A 15,301-nucleotide genomic window follows, 5' to 3' on the forward strand; every position below is an offset into this window, starting at 1 on the left:
AAGTTCTCACTGGGCAAAAAGAGGCAGAGGAAGTGGTTAGGTCACCACCTCCAAGTGTCAGCCTAATTCAGTGGCAGCACTCTCACCGGAGTCAGGTTATTGGTTCAAGCCCCACTCAAGATTTGAGCGCATAATCTAGGCGGACAATTTCAGTACTAAGGGAATGCTGCACTTGAGGTGATGTCTTTTAGATGAAATGTTAAAGAGTTCCTATCTGCCCCCCTCAGATGGACACAAGAATCCCATAGCACTATTTAAAGAGCAGCAGGGGAAGTCTCCCAGCTGAAATGTCCGAGCCAAAATGTATCCCTTAACCAACACATCAAAAACATTTAACTAGTCATTATCTCATTTCTATTTGCAAGACCTTGCTGTGAAAAAAATTCGTTGTGTATGCCTACAAAACAGTGATTACACTTCTTGGCTGTCCAATGCTTTGGGGTTGTACTGAGGATGGGAAAGGCACTTGGTCAGGTGCTGCCTGACCTGCTGAGTATTTCCAGTATTTTCTGTTTATATATAAATGAAAGTTCTTGCTTTCCAGTAGATAAGCTTTGAAAGGACTTTTTATTGGGGGGGGGGGGGGGGGGCGGGGGGAAGAGAAGAAAAGGAGAGAGAGAAAAAAAGGGGGAAATGAGAAACCCCAATCCAAAAGAATGGTGTCTAGCATTGGTTAAATTCACTGACCAACTTGGAGGGGGAGGAAAGAGAAAGAAGGGACAGAAGCACTGTCAGCAGGAAAAAAGGTGACAATATACTCTCTAGATATTTAACATTTGCCACCAATGACCCATACTGAAATCAGTAACCATTCAAGATCTGGGGAACTCTCAATGGTATTTTGGCAAAAACCAATTAATACTTCAAGCTGTCCAATTTAGAAACAGACGCAGCAACATATTTCATCACATGGTGACATGAGTGCAAGAGCTCCCTGCTTCAACCATTTCAAAAGTCCTTATGGATGTGGCGGTGCAGGGGAATAAGAGTAAATGTTAACCCACCCACTGGAACACAATTTTATGGGCCAGATGAACAACAGCACTAGCAAGGCCAGAGAACAGATCTTGCAGTCCATCCCCTCTGAAGGCGAATAGCCCAGCGAGACCATTCATGTCCGTAAACTCTCCCTTGCAAAAAGCATACCATGCTATGGTGAGCGCACCAGTAGGATCAGCTTTATGATGAGGTCAAATCTACAGTGATTACTACTAGACAATTAAGTAGTTGCACTGAAGACATCTTCCTAACAGTTTAGTGTCTCATGATTGCTCCTACTGCTTTCCATCAACAGGAAATAAAAGGTATACACTACAGCAAAATACCACCATTTACTTGATCAATATGTAGCAGGCCAATGAAATCACTTAATAGAAATGTCTTCATCAAATGGGGAGTGGGCAGGGGGGGTGGGGGAGGAGAAGCACTGGTGACAAAGAGAGAAGACTTGCCTTAAATGGATGCAGTTTATTCATATATTTTCTACCTTGAAATATTAGGTTGGAATTTTAGTATTTCACCCTCAGCGTTTTGGCCGTGTTTATTTTGAGGGAAGCGGGTAATCTAAATGAAGCAAATCAATTGAAAAAGGTCTCAAATGCGAGTTGTTTGAGCAGCTAAACGTTCAAATAATTTTAGGCAGTTCAGCCATCTTCACATTGACATTGTAAAAAAAAGTTCAGTCAACATATAAATAATTATATTTAACTGAAACAAAAATGTTTGATTAAAGGAGGGAAAGCTATATGCAAAAGATTAAGAATTCTGCAAGGCTACAAAAAAATTCAAATTGCTCACATGTGGAAGTTGTTCTGTTTGAATCAAAATTCTGCTGCATTTCCTATTAGTTACGTGGGCCCGGAATTTGTGGTCAGGACGACGGCGGCAAACTGGCAGCATTCACTGCCATTCTGCCTTTGAAACAGAACATAACTTCAGGATCTGGTGCTTGCGGAAATCCTGAAGTTGCAGCCAGTCTTTGACGGTTCCGAAAGAGGCAGCGCTGTGCCCATTAAAAAGTCTGTCCATCTTTATTTCAGGTTTGCCTTTCCCCCCCATGTGAGCCCCAATCTTTGTTTTGCTCTCTCCAAACATTTTTAAAAAGCTAGAATTTTAAGAGCTTACTCACTTCCTTGTTCGCTGTCTGAGAATTCTGCATTTTGATTGACTGCTTAGACAGCCTGTTGAGGTCACAGCAGCTCGCACTAGGGGATCCCCACTATACTCAGTTGATTTGACTTGAAGGTCGAAAAACCCGAAGTTCTCAACACAGGAATCACGAGATCCTTGTGCGAAGCGTACTTCGGGGCCAGTGACGAACGCCTTTGCTTCGCTGCTGACTGCAAATTCCGGGCCCTGGTTTTCAGCAACATGGTTGCCCAGAGGCCACAGCCTCTAGTGTCTCAATGTTATTTACATGACTATGTTGTAGCAGGGTTTACTGAATGAGAACCAATCGAAAATCTTTCCAATACATAAAACTTGAGATTTAATCATGTTAAATTGAATCAGTAGTTTTGTTTTATAAAAGTGTGCAGTTTTCATTTTTAGTATAACAGATAGCCATACAAGACTTTAAAATTTCAAGTCTAGCCAGTTAAACGTCAATATTAAATTAGACTTTCGTAGTCTACAGTGTAATGAACGTAAAGGGATTACTTCAAACAGGTTAATAACTGCGATAAAATGGCGCATGTTTTTAAGAGGAAGTTAAACCCTCAAACTATTTATACACATTCATTTAATCATTGTCTGATCACCTTAATCAATCATAATCAAGGGCCATGACAGTTTTTTTTTAAATGGGGGTACCCGAATTTACACCCAACTCAAATAGAAGATTTTGGTCAATTCTCCTACACTGATTAGTCTTGTACTTAAACTCTTGGTACATTTTTATTTGAATTTACATTTACAAAGTGGCATTGAAATCACTCAGAAGTTAAAATGGGTATCCCAATCTGGCATTCTGGCTACTAAACTATGACTAGCTGCAAGAAAGGACACACAAATGTGGGCTCATTTCCTTCCCAATCCCCCCCACCCCAAATAAATTGCCAATTTACATTCGTGTGATACATGCCAAGAATCTAAGCACATTTCTCTGAACACTAGTGCTGCCAGCAGTCCTACATTGGAGTGACACTTCGGTCTCGCCCAGTACCAGAGTCCTGAATCCCACCCAGGCCTCACTCCACCCTTTACTGATGCCAAACTTGTTCACCAGAAGCTTAAAGAATTACCATTTAAAAACATGGGATTGCGAGACAGACAGTTACACCAGCGAGCATTACAATCCCGATAAAATCCCAGTCAGACAACAACCACCAAATGGCAGTGGTTAGTCAAGGAAAATAAAGCAGAGTCCCCAACACAAGTTCAAATTTTGGGTTCCAACATGTGTAAATGGTAAACATTATGAAAGCTCATAGTTAAACGTTCAGAGCTGAAAGTAACCTAAAACTTGCAATATTTAAATTGAGAAGCATTAAATATTTCAAAAAAGAATGCAGAAAGGGTTGTGGGCACAGGGGGTGTTAGAGAAAGCGGGAGGAGTGAAATTGAAGGGTGACAAAAAGATGAAGCCAAGGGAAAATAACTTCTAGAGTTAGCCAAGAAACAAAACAGTGGTTTTGTTTAACTAATGTAAAAAAAAATCCTGAACCAAATTTAGTGGAGTTGGCACATTGCAAAAACAAAACTCTGTCCACATGGAAATTTACTCTACTTCTTCCCTTGCTGCAAGAAAAAACAATGACCTACACTGAATGAACCTCCCCCCCCCTTTTAAATTCACTAACATCTCCACTCAAGACATTAAAAATGGCCCAACAGTATGTAATTTTATATTCTAAGTCTCCCACCTCCCCATAGTTGGATAATGTGATAAATGTAATTTGCCATTCAGCTAACAGGACAGTCTATGACAGCAGGATGAGTACAAAAGTTACTTATTTCATAATGACTTTACTCTTAAAAGCAATTTAATTTGATTATGGAATCAAAAATACATTGGAGTGAATGTCGCAAAATACTTCCTAATTTGCCACTGAATTAAGGGACAATAAAAAAGTCTCCATTGCATGACAGATACTGCCTGTATTGTACCAACCAAAAAAGTTGCCAGTGCACATCCCAGAACAATTCTGCAATCCTGGTCATGAGAATTTGGGATATTCTGGGGTAGAAAGATGAATAGTGGAAACTAATGATCTACACTATGCTCCATTTGGTAATAGGAAATCTAATTACAAAATAGAAAATGACAAGTTTCCAGAAAGACAGAATATCTACAATTTAAACAGCTGCTTAAACATAAAACTCATCCATTATATAAAAAAATTACAGCAATAAAATTCATTCCAAACATTACAGCAATAAAATTCATGCCAAAGTATTCAATGGCTGGAGATCTCAAAACTGCGAATGAATAATCATCCTACTTTTTTTTTTAAATGCAAAAGACAGTGGAGATTTACAAAACTGAGATTGTGGTTTCAAGCAGTCATAGACCAAGAAAAAAACTCATTCATCATAATTTATCCCTTCAGTGATTTGGCTTTTTGACAAAATGATATCAAATACTTTTTAAAAAAAATAGAAGTCTGCCACTGGAGACAAAAGGTTGCAAATACAGGTGAAATGACCTGAGACGAACTTCAACTTCGAGCTGCTACAGTGCACATTACCAATCTCCTTTAACAGCCTGAAGTGGTGTTTCTGCCCGTGTCGCAGATTCAGAGTCCTTTTTTGTGCTACAACAAGGTTTAAAAAGACGAGGATCAATCAGCACCTCACCAAAACGACCCTTGTAGATAATGCCACAGCAAACCTTTTGCCTGTATTACAGAAGAAAATAAAAAATGAAACATTTGCAGCTTGAACAGTGTTTTGATTTTTATGTTTGAACTCCAACTTGCCATTTGACTAACTAGCTACAGATTTGCACTGTGATGTTCAACAGCTACCAATTTCAAGTAACAGCATGTTGAAATAGATCCACTTTTACTACTTGGAGATTGTTACTGGTTTTAAAAGTAAAGCAACAGTATTGCTCTTGTATCCATTGTGCAACTTAATTTACATGCATTTTTGTCAGGCATTTTCTTCCCCATTGTTTCCCTCCCCCCTCAAAAAAAATTAAAATCTGGCAGACAGCTCACTTTAAAAGCTGACTGCAGGAAGAGGACACATTATCAATTAAATTTTCACAATATTCCTAACACCATGAGGGCCTCTGGAAATTTTAATGTAAAAAGGCCTGAAGCACAAGTCAGTATTGTGACTGGTCATTAAATGCAGTACACGATAGATGTGCAACAGATGAAAATATTTAATTTGACAAAGAGGATTCTGCAAAAACAAATCAGATATAATTACTGGCAAGAGATGACAAGTCACGTACTTTTAATAAATTGCATGCCAAGATAAACTGAAAAAGCAATCAAATCAAAAAGCTCACCTCTTCCAATAAGTCAGATCAAGGAATGAAAAGACTGGTTCTAAGGAAAGGCTTTTCTGGGTTTCTGTATCTGAGCCTTCATCAGACTGGTTACTGTGGCTGGGCGATTGGGAAGGAGAAATACTAGATGTTGTGCTATGTGCATCCGAATCTGTACAACATACAAGAACACACACACACAAACAATTTGAGGCTACCAGATTTTAATAAATCTAGGTCATGCAAAAAGTACTAGCAAAAACAAAATCTAAAAGGATGATTAAACATTGCAAGATATTCAGTGGGACTGAAGTGAAAACTCTACAGTCAAAGATAGTAAATCATTTACTTTGTCAGCATGTGTAGGTAGGAATATATTCTATGTATTATCGTGGACTACATTCAGAAACAAGATTTCCTTAAGGAAGAAAACGACTTCATATTAAAGACGAGATTTTTAGGAATCGGAAAAGGAAGCGCAGTGGTATTTCAGTTCTTCTCCAAGCCTCAATGTTTCAGCTACAGAAATAGCCAGAAACAAAAGATGATCGGCAATCAAATGGAGGACTCATTGCCATATCCCATTTAGTTTTAAACTGTTTGCAATTTTTTTTTATAAATGGTGCCAATCTGAAGCAGATGCTACAGGTGATTTACAATTCACTGCACATCACGCTAAATGACATTTTGGTTTTGCCATTCTGACACGGAAGTATCACTTATTGCAAACAAGGGCCCTACAGCCAACTAAGGCGGATTTACTGAAGGAGAACTCTGCAATGTGAAAAATCCTTTAAGAGAAAGAAGTATGGATTTACACCATATTCCTATTATTTCAAATACAGTATGTTTAAATTAGTAACTCGATCAACGCCACATATTACCCGTCAAAACATTCAAGTTTGGCGGTAGGGGGGGGGATGGAAAGAAAGGGGACAAACAAACATTTAAAAGCACTCACTAGCAATTAAACAGCTGCAAAAAGCCTTACTCTGTTGTTTTAGCTTTTGCTGGAGTCTCCTCAATTTGTTTTTCTTTTTGCCGTCACTGCCAGATTTCATTTTCTTCGGTTTCACAAGTGTTTTAAGGCCTGGGCCAGCTCGTGCATCAACCACCTGAGATGGGGGGGAAAAAATCATTTTCTTCTTCTGAAGTGTCTCAATTGCAGATATTAAATAAATTGAATATTAGGTACTGTTTCAAATAGATTAAATGAAAAAGATTGAAGAGTAAATCTGTCCAACTAGCATGCCAGTGGCAACCACAGAAATGTTGAGATTACACATACATCACTTCAATGATAACATATAGTTGCACAAAGCTTTTGTGCTATTAGGCAGCATAGCTTTTGCTTTGCAACCCCTGTGACAGCACATCCAGATCACATGGTCACAGGACAAGCACAGCAGCCCAAACATTAGTGCACTCACACGCTATCGAAAGACTGCTCTCCTGCAATTTATAGTCCCATGGTGCTTCTGTAGCCCGGTCAGCACTCTCCAACCTTACAGAAATGGAAAGCTATTTCATTGAATGGCCCATCAGGAACCAGATAAATTCAAACACCAAACCATCATGAATTCCACCATAGCCAAAGGGCTGTTTCAAATCCAAATCATCTGGCCAAGAGCCAGAATATTTACCATCAAAACCACTAAAGTACACATGCACTACTTGGCAATTTAATGGCATGAAATATTCTCCAAAATTGAAATTCTGCCACTAAACTAAATTTGCTAAAATGAAAAATCATGCAAGTAGCCAAAAAAAATCTTCAGGTTGTCCTAAATGCATTTTACAAGTCACAATAGATAGTCAAATCATGTCTCGCATATGCACAATTGGGAAAGGTGAAGAGGTTATGCATACTGCATACTCCTGATGCACAGGAATGAACTCCTCTAAATTTTCAGATAGGCAAGACAGCAAATGCCACAAGGAGGACACACCACACTCCATGTCAACTACTTAAGACACTTAATTCTTACGGGTGTTTGGTAGGAGCACTTCACCAACATGGTGTCTATTCGGCTCAACACTTCACACACTTACATGACTCCAGTTCTTTTTGGATCCAGCGGGAAGTTTCTTCCATCTCTTCACCAAAAGAACACATGCATTACATATATCTCCTGCACGCGCCTCTACCAAACTGTGTGAAAGCAAAGAAACATCAGATTACTATAGAAACAGATTTTAACTTACACACTTGCTGCCTACTTTTAAGGACTACATTACATGTTAAATATGGGGCCCACCTCAATTTGGGGGAGTTGTTTCTGGTACTATTTTTTAAAAACTTAGTTGAATGAGATTATTAATCTATTTAAAAATAATCAACTTCCAACAACTGTTACATCTTCATTGAACATTCTGCAGCATCTAGCACACTTTTCTACACCAAGATAACCAGATTTCATTGACTGAACAATTCCCGATCAGTCAAGTCATTCTGACCCTTTAAAGGCCATTTGAAAGGTTCGTATCAAAATATCTTTTTGAACACATCCCAACCCTCAATGTTCAAAGACGTTTCCTAGTTATATTTTATCCCACAATGTAGCTTCCAGCACAAAGGAAACATTCAACTCCCAAGCACAGTTGAAAGTCAAGTGTGACATACATGAAATGAAAGGACCCTGATGGAGCAACAAAAGTACCATAAAATATCCGACACCATGAATAGATTCTCCGGCCATGTCAGAGCCAACATATTTTCATTCAACTCCCAGAATTCTAAACTTGTTTTACAAAGTTATGCTGAACCACTATAGTTCTTGTACTATTCAGAACTTGTTCACAATGGTGTGGAATGCAGAGCTCCCAATGTCATTGTCCCACTTGAAAGTCTGACAGTTACTCACTTCTGTTGAAAGCCATTAGTGTAACAGTCCCTAATTAACTACCTTCCACAAGGGGTGGAAATCTCCTCCCAGGTAGCCACTAACCAGTCCCTTAGATTGGCTGTCAGCAATAGCACTACAATAGCCCAGGGACAAAACATGGATTTTTCCTCAGTCCTTATGAGGAATACGAACCGGAGAATGGTAATTTAACTTATTCTAACCAGATTCGTAGTGTTGATGTGAAAATTCCAAGTTGGGGGGGGGGCGAGGTTAATGTCAATCAGGTCCAGGACCCGTGTCACTTTTCACTAAATTCTTATTGGGCAACTATTCTCACATCTATAGTGTCTTGATTACTGGTGCGGACACTGCGATTTCTTGTATCTGCGGGGCCGGTTGGCTACGGTTAGATTTCAGTCCCCCCCATCCTCCATTTGCTGGTTTCTGATTAGGAATGACTCACTCCTCGAGTCAGTTATAAAATTCCAGAAAGAGAGGAAATTAGACTGACAGAATGCGCAAAGCTTTTTTCTTCAAAAAGCTTACGACGTTTTATTTCTGCAGCAACAATAAGGAAGTGGACCCAAGGACTCAACATTAAGAAGCTCTTCCGGAACTGGCTAATCAGGGGAGGGAGGGAAGTGGGCACAAAGATAGAAACGAAAGAAACATCGATCGGCTCTTACCCAAAACAAAGTTTAAAGCTTTCCTCATATCGTCTGCTATCAGTGAAACGAGAGCTGGAAGATTTGGTCTTGCAGATACAACAGCCCTCCAAGCTCCGGTAGATTTTGGATTTATGGAAACCAAACATCGTCTTTCACCGTCTGTCAAAGTCTCCGCTCTGTTTAAAAAAAAACAAAGGCAATCCAAGCGGATGTCTTACTTTTCAAAAACATAGCTGTATTAAGACAACCCCCATTATCAGTTCATACGTTTAGTGGCCTCAAGTTTTATTGTACTCAGGTTAATTAGAAGTTCAGACCACAAAATAACATGATTGGTGTAATTATTATCGATGTAATAGCACTGGTTTCAAGTTTCAGGTCACTGAGCGAAATCGGCAGAGAATCAGATTTCCTCGTTCACGACATGACTGATTAGCAGATTTTAGCCAATGGCCCGACTTCAGCGAGAGCGCGGACACCCGTCCAAAAAAATTAAAATCGCTCAAAAAATGCTCAACACTTGTATTTTGCGAGAGGGTAAAATAAGATCGCTGCAATTAAAAGGAAACAGTTTAGTTCGTCCCCATATCCAAACCCTGCGACATCACATGCTCGGTGCAAGCGGACCTATTTTTACACAATCTGCCCCAATAGCAACAGCCAGACACAACAAAACAGCCGACAACTCGCTCACAAAGACAGCTAGAGTCTGATCCAGAGCAATAGCGTTGAATCATCCCACTGCATTTAAAGCAGAGCAGTCTCCCCGCTCACCGTTATCTCCAATGATGCCGATCACATTGGCTGGGAATGGCAGCTTTACCTTTGGCTCGATCTGTGCCATCGTGCTGCCTGTCTCAATGCAGTCAGAAAAAGGGCCACACACGTTTGCGCTCTCTCCATTAAGCGTGGCGTGCGTTTCCCTCACATTAGGGGAAAAAAATGACCGAAGCGCGATCTTTTGTGTGTTGGGGAAAAGCAGCAACGCCAACCTAACAATCGGGTTATATCATCCATGGAAAAAACAAAATATATAAACGCATTTACTCTTTCCCGTACCTGCGGTCTCGGACCATAAAAATAGCGCCAACACGTTGTGATGAATGGATTCTCAACAATAAACTCGGAGACTGGAGCAAAGGCAGAGTGACTTGGTAAAGAGCGGCGAGAGGCGGACGCCGCTCGCAGCAGCTGAAGTTTAGTTTTGCCGATGGATGGATGGATGTCCGCCACAATGTAGCGCCTGCGGATATCCGAGGCTGCAACGCAACAGCCTGGAAACTGAAAGTTGTCGCGCATTCACTGCAGACACATTGTAGACTTCTTGTTCAGGATTTCCCCTGGCGGCGCTGCCCTCCCTCCCCGTGCTCAGCGGGTCCTGAGCGACGCCAGCACTGCGCAGACAACTCGGCAACAGATAACAAGTCTCAAAAAAAACATTTAAACCGACTGCGGCAACTCCGCTTCTCACACCCACCCCCTCCCCTCCCAAATGCTGAGTTTTAAAATGCAGACAGGCAGTTTATTATTTACCTCCCCCTGTCACTGCTTTGTATCCCAGACGCTGCAGTGCAGTCACCCACCAAAATGGGAGGTGCTCTTTCAGAGGGTATCAACACGGCAGAATTTTTAATAAAGAGGAACGCAACGGGAAAGAGGACGCAGGATCTCACAGTAATGGACAATATTTGGAGCATCGTCAGCGAGAGTGGAAGAAAAGTCAAGCCGAACCAGTCACACGCGTTCCTATTGTGTCTCAATTTCAAACACCTTTACTTTCTCCCCCGCCCGCAACGTGCACCTATTTCAAATTTACCACTATGTATAATGTAGACAATACACAGCCCCAGAGGACTGGAGTGCCGTTTGTAATTTTAAGGGCAATATTTCGGTTTCTTCAAAAGAAAACTTCTAAATATTTGAAAACAAGTGTGCTCACCCAGCAAACAAAACTTCAGTCACCTCGTTGTTATCCTGCTGCTGGGCCGCGCATGCTTACTACTCATTCAGCATACAGCTGGAATTTAGCATCACATTTACATCCGAAAGCGCTCATTAACATAGGGCGCCCACCACCATATTTGGGCATCTGGCCCGGTTCCCCGCTGTGATGACCGGGCAGGGTGTCGTGCAGCATGTTGGGAGTTGCAGTCTGTTCCCCGGAGACATTCCTCTGCTCACAATGCAAACCGCGCCAAATGTCCAAACTCCAAATCCCAGCGCTCCCAGGAACAAAACATCTCAGCATAGAATTGTTCACGGTAGAGCGTGAAATGGCGGGAATGGTGGCAATCTGTTCTTTATTTAACAGTGAGCAACACTGATTATTGTTACTATACTGCCGAAACGCGGTGTGATGTTGCAGATTAGCTTGCAAACTATAAAGGTTTACTTGTTGACGATTGTTTTCTATTCCCATGCAGTTCTTCAAACAAGTCGCTTCCCCTTTTACCCGACGTAAAAACACGCAAGCTACGTGCACGTTTAAAGGTATTTTATTATTAGACTTGTATAAAAGAGCACATTACTGTAAATCTGAGTGCTTGTGGCAAACATGAAGCTGCGCATACAGTATTTTAGATCTGAATGTAAGTGTAATTATTTGCAAATTTTGAATTTTACCTAAAATCGCTTTCTGCATTCACACAGAAATGCAGATTTATTGTACGGCAGTGATTTGTCAGAATCGGAATCTCTCGCGTGTTGTGATCCAGCTATTTCAAAACAAAGAAAACGTGCTGCCAGAAGCAGTGGCCCAGTGAAAATGCACCACTGTGATAAGAACATAAGAAATAGGAGCAGGAGTCAGCCATTCGGCCCCTTAAGCCAGCTCCGCCATTCAATAACATGATCTACCTGAATTCCACTATCCCCATATCCCTTGATTCTCTTAATATCCAAAAATCTATCTGTCTTCAATATACTCAATGATTAAACCTCCACAGCCTTCTGGGCTAGAGAATTCCAAAGATTTACTACTCTCTGTGTGAAGAAATTTCTCCTCATCTCAGTCCTGAATGGTGGACCCCTTATTCTAAGAATTTTGTATGTTTCAATGAGATCACTTCTCATTCTTTTAAACTCACGAGAATATTGGCCTCATCTACTCAATCTCTCCTCATAGGATAATCCCCCCATCCCAGGAATCAGTCTGGTGAATCTTTGTTGCACTCCCTCTATGGCAAGTATATCCTTCCTCAAGTAAAGAAACCAAAACTGTACACAATACTCCAGGTGTGGTCTCACCAGGGCCCTATATAATTGCAGTAAGACATCTTTACTCTTATACTCAAATCCTCTTGTAATAAAGGCCAACATACCATTTGCTTTCCCAATTGCTTGCTGTACCTGCATGTTAACTTTCAGTAATTCATGTACAAGGACACCCAGGTCCGTCTGAACACCAACATTTCCCAATCTCTCACCATTTAAAAAATGCTTTGCTTTTCTATTTTTCCTACCAAAGCGGATAACTTCACATTTCTCCACATTATATTCCATTTGCCATGTTCTTGCCTACTCCCCCTTGAAACCTCTTTGTATCCTTCCTCACAACTTAAATTCCCACCCAGCTTTGTATCAGCAAACTTGGATATATTACATTTGGTCCCCTCATCCAAATCATTGCTATAGATTGTGTATAGCTGAGGTCCAAGCACTGATCCTTGCGGTACCCCACTAGTTACAGCCTGCCAACCCGAAAATGACCCGTTTATTCCTACTCTCTGTTTTCTGTCCGTTAACCAATCCTCAATCCATGCTAGTATATTACCCCTAATCCCATGAGCCCCAATTTTGTTTAATAACCTCTTGTGTGGCACCTTATCAAATGCCTTCTGAAAATCCAAATACACCACATCCACTGGTTCCCCCTTATCTATTCTGCTAGTTACAACCTCAAAAAACTTAACAGATTCGTCAAACACGATTTCCCTTTCATAAATCCGTGTTGACTCTGCCCAATCCTATTATTATTTTCTAAGTGCCCTGTTACCACGTCCTTAATAATAGATTCTAGCATTTTCCCTACTACTGATGTCAGGCTAACTGGTCTGTTGTTCCCTGTTTTCTCTCCCCCCTCCTTTCTTAAAATAGTGGGGTTACATTCCGTGGGAACCGTTCCAGAATCTATGGAATTTTGGAAAATGACAACCAATGCATCCACTATCTCAATAGCCAGCTCTTTCAAAACCCTAGGATGTAGGCCATCAGGTCCAGGGGATTTATTGGCTTTCAGTTCCATTAATTTCTCCAGTACTATTTTTTTACTAATACTAATTTCTTTCAGTTCCTCATTCTCGCTAGAGCCTTGGTTCTCCACTATTTCCAGGAAGTTTTTTGCATCTTCTCCCGTGAAGACAGACACAAAAGGCTCAATTTTATCACTGGGGCGGGTTGGGGTGGTGTAATCCGCTTTTCGTGTTAACCACCGAATTCTAAATCGATGTGGGAGAATGATGCGATTTTAACTTAAGTGGGCAATTGAGTTCCAGCGTGTGGGAACCCTTGGCCCAATTCGTTTTTTCAGTCTGAAACTCGCCTCCGATGACGTCATCATTGCTGCTGCATTTAAGGTCTGCAACAAGCCTTGCTTCTTCTGCAGACTGCCAACCTTTTGGCCTTTCATGTTAGAGGGACCTAGAGGCAGAATGACCAGCGAGAGACCTAGGTCTGCTCCCAGGTTTGATGACGTTGCCCTGCAAGCTTTAGTGGAGGGAGCAAGAGCCAATAAAGAGGTGCTCTTCCCTTCTTCAGGGAGGAAGAAGCCTCCCCAGCAGACCAAGGCTGTGTGGTCAACTCTTTGTTGATAACCCGCAGAACCTGGCTTCAGTGCAGGAAGAGGTTTCATGACCTTCTGCGCACTGGAAAAGTGAGTATGACATTCCCATCACCCTCAATCTGATCCCCATTGCCTTTCCTCACCAGCACTCAGCTTTAGCAAACTCTTCCTCCACATCTCACTTGACACTGACATCCATGTACCCTTACCCATTCCCTCTCTCTCTATGGTCATAGTCACCTAACTATTCGACTATGCAGCCCTCACACTCCCCATCACTGTGATGCTATGAAAACAACTTACAACACACAGGGAGGGCCCTTGGTCTTGCTACCTCACTCCATCTTTGTCTCCTAAGCATCTATGCTATGGATTCTCTACACTCACTCCTTCATTCTCACTCAAACTCCACTTGTCTCCCTCATTGCAGGAAAAGAGAGCTCACAATAAGAGGGAAAGAGCGAGGACAGGAGGAGGGCCACCCTCAGTAGCCCAGCTCACCCCCTGGCAGGAGGCGGTCCTGGAGATCGTGGGAGTGGAGGAGGATGTGCAAGTGGGGGACGGACAGATGGGTGCATCACAGCAAGCTGGTGACAGAATAATTTTCCATCTCATTGACATTGCATGAGTCGCTGATAATGATTCTGAAGCTATAACAGATGGACTTATGATCATCTGCAATATGCAATGTGCATGTAACCTTGGCATCACATCTCTGACTCTTTCCTTTACCCCCCCCACAGGACCATCGCAAGCACCCGTCCCCACTAGCCAGGAGGAACAGCCTGAGCATCCAGACTCCTCAGAGGAAGCTGCAACCTCTGAGGGCACAGTGTCAGCAGAATTCAGCGCACCCAGCACCAGCGCAGACACTCACACCTCGGTGGTACCTTCGCGAGATAGTGCAGTGTTATCACCTGGTGTATCACAGCTCACAAGTGAGCATCAGCAGATTGTGCAGACAGGGACAGCAGTGGAGAGTCCTTGTCGGAGGGCGCAGGACTCTGCCAGCTCGGCTCAGCTGCATGTCGACCCTCTGCCTCTGGGTCCATTCAGAAGATCAGTGGCGCTGGAACTCCAGGCACAGGTGCAGGAGTCTCTGGCAGGTTTTGTCTCCAGAGTTGCTGCGAGTGTGGAGCAAATGGAGGAGTCCATTGCGAACATGAGCAGAGCCTTTGTGGAGGCATTGGCGCATGAACGCATCACCACGGAAATTATGGCAACCTCCGTGGAAAGGATGGCTACCTCCATGGTAAGGCTGGCTACCGTAGAGGAGGGGATGGCTACGGTAGAGGAGAGGAGAGGATGGCTACGGCCATGGAGGAGCTTAGTCGCCAGGGTATTGAAAACGTGGTCATTGTTCAGAGTAGACTGACATCTCTTGAGGAGCGATGATCAGCTATTGAGCAAACAAACCAGACCTTCATGGAAGGCCTCTGGAGTAGGACTTCCAGTGCAGAAACGGGTCCTCATGGCCCCCCTGAAGTGCAGAAAGGTGCTGTCAAGCCACTTGCTAGCTCCGAAGTGGGGCTTACCCATGAGAGGGATGTTGGTGGCAGACAACAAG

At 42.2% G+C, this 15,301-nt stretch overlaps 1 protein-coding gene and 1 long non-coding RNA gene across 4 annotated transcripts in view; one reads left to right on the forward strand and one right to left on the reverse strand.

The window, feature by feature from the left end:
* Positions 1 to 587: 587 nt before the first annotated feature.
* On the reverse strand, positions 588 to 11,015 carry sinhcafl (SIN3-HDAC complex associated factor, like). 3 transcript variants are annotated; one of them, XM_086007968.1, is made up of 6 exons: positions 10,894 to 11,015; positions 8,973 to 9,130; positions 7,493 to 7,592; positions 6,402 to 6,555; positions 5,462 to 5,612; positions 588 to 4,838 (listed from the first exon to the last, which is right to left on the reverse strand). In XM_086007968.1, exons 2-6 carry the CDS (start codon positions 9,098 to 9,100, stop codon positions 4,685 to 4,687), a joined length of 687 nt encoding a protein of 228 aa, XP_085864094.1. In that variant the 5' UTR covers positions 9,101 to 9,130; positions 10,894 to 11,015; the 3' UTR covers positions 588 to 4,684. The 3 variants fall into 3 exon arrangements, with proteins under 3 accessions (XP_085864094.1, XP_085864096.1, XP_085864095.1); XM_086007970.1 differs by having other exon boundaries at positions 6,432 to 6,555; positions 10,894 to 11,013; XM_086007969.1 differs by lacking the exon at positions 10,894 to 11,015 and adding an exon at positions 10,014 to 10,400.
* Positions 11,016 to 11,162: 147 nt separating this feature from the next.
* Positions 11,163 to 15,301, forward strand: part of LOC147107009 (uncharacterized) — a 42,942-nt gene continuing 38,803 nt past the window's right edge. The window contains exons 1-2 of the long non-coding RNA XR_015081003.1: positions 11,163 to 11,264; positions 11,378 to 11,444. This is a non-coding gene — a long non-coding RNA (uncharacterized LOC147107009). The remainder of the gene's footprint in view (positions 11,265 to 11,377; positions 11,445 to 15,301) is intronic.

Source organism: Somniosus microcephalus, chromosome 15, assembly GCF_052327205.1.
Source record: "Somniosus microcephalus isolate GS21.2 chromosome 15, FLI_Smic_1.0, whole genome shotgun sequence".
NCBI classification, from domain to species: domain Eukaryota; kingdom Metazoa; phylum Chordata; class Chondrichthyes; order Squaliformes; family Somniosidae; genus Somniosus; species Somniosus microcephalus.

Coding starts and splice junctions, on each gene's coding strand:
- sinhcafl (XM_086007968.1), bottom strand. CDS start 9,100: ATGTTTGGTTTCCATAAATCCAAAATCTACCGGAGCTTGGAGGGCTGT. Junction 7,593..8,972: donor AGCTTTAAACTTTGTTTTGG/GTAAGAGCCGAT, acceptor GCTTTCACACAG/TTTGGTAGAGGCGCGTGCAG. Junction 4,839..5,461: donor GATCTGACTTATTGGAAGAG/GTGAGCTTTTTG, acceptor TCTGTAATACAG/GCAAAAGGTTTGCTGTGGCA.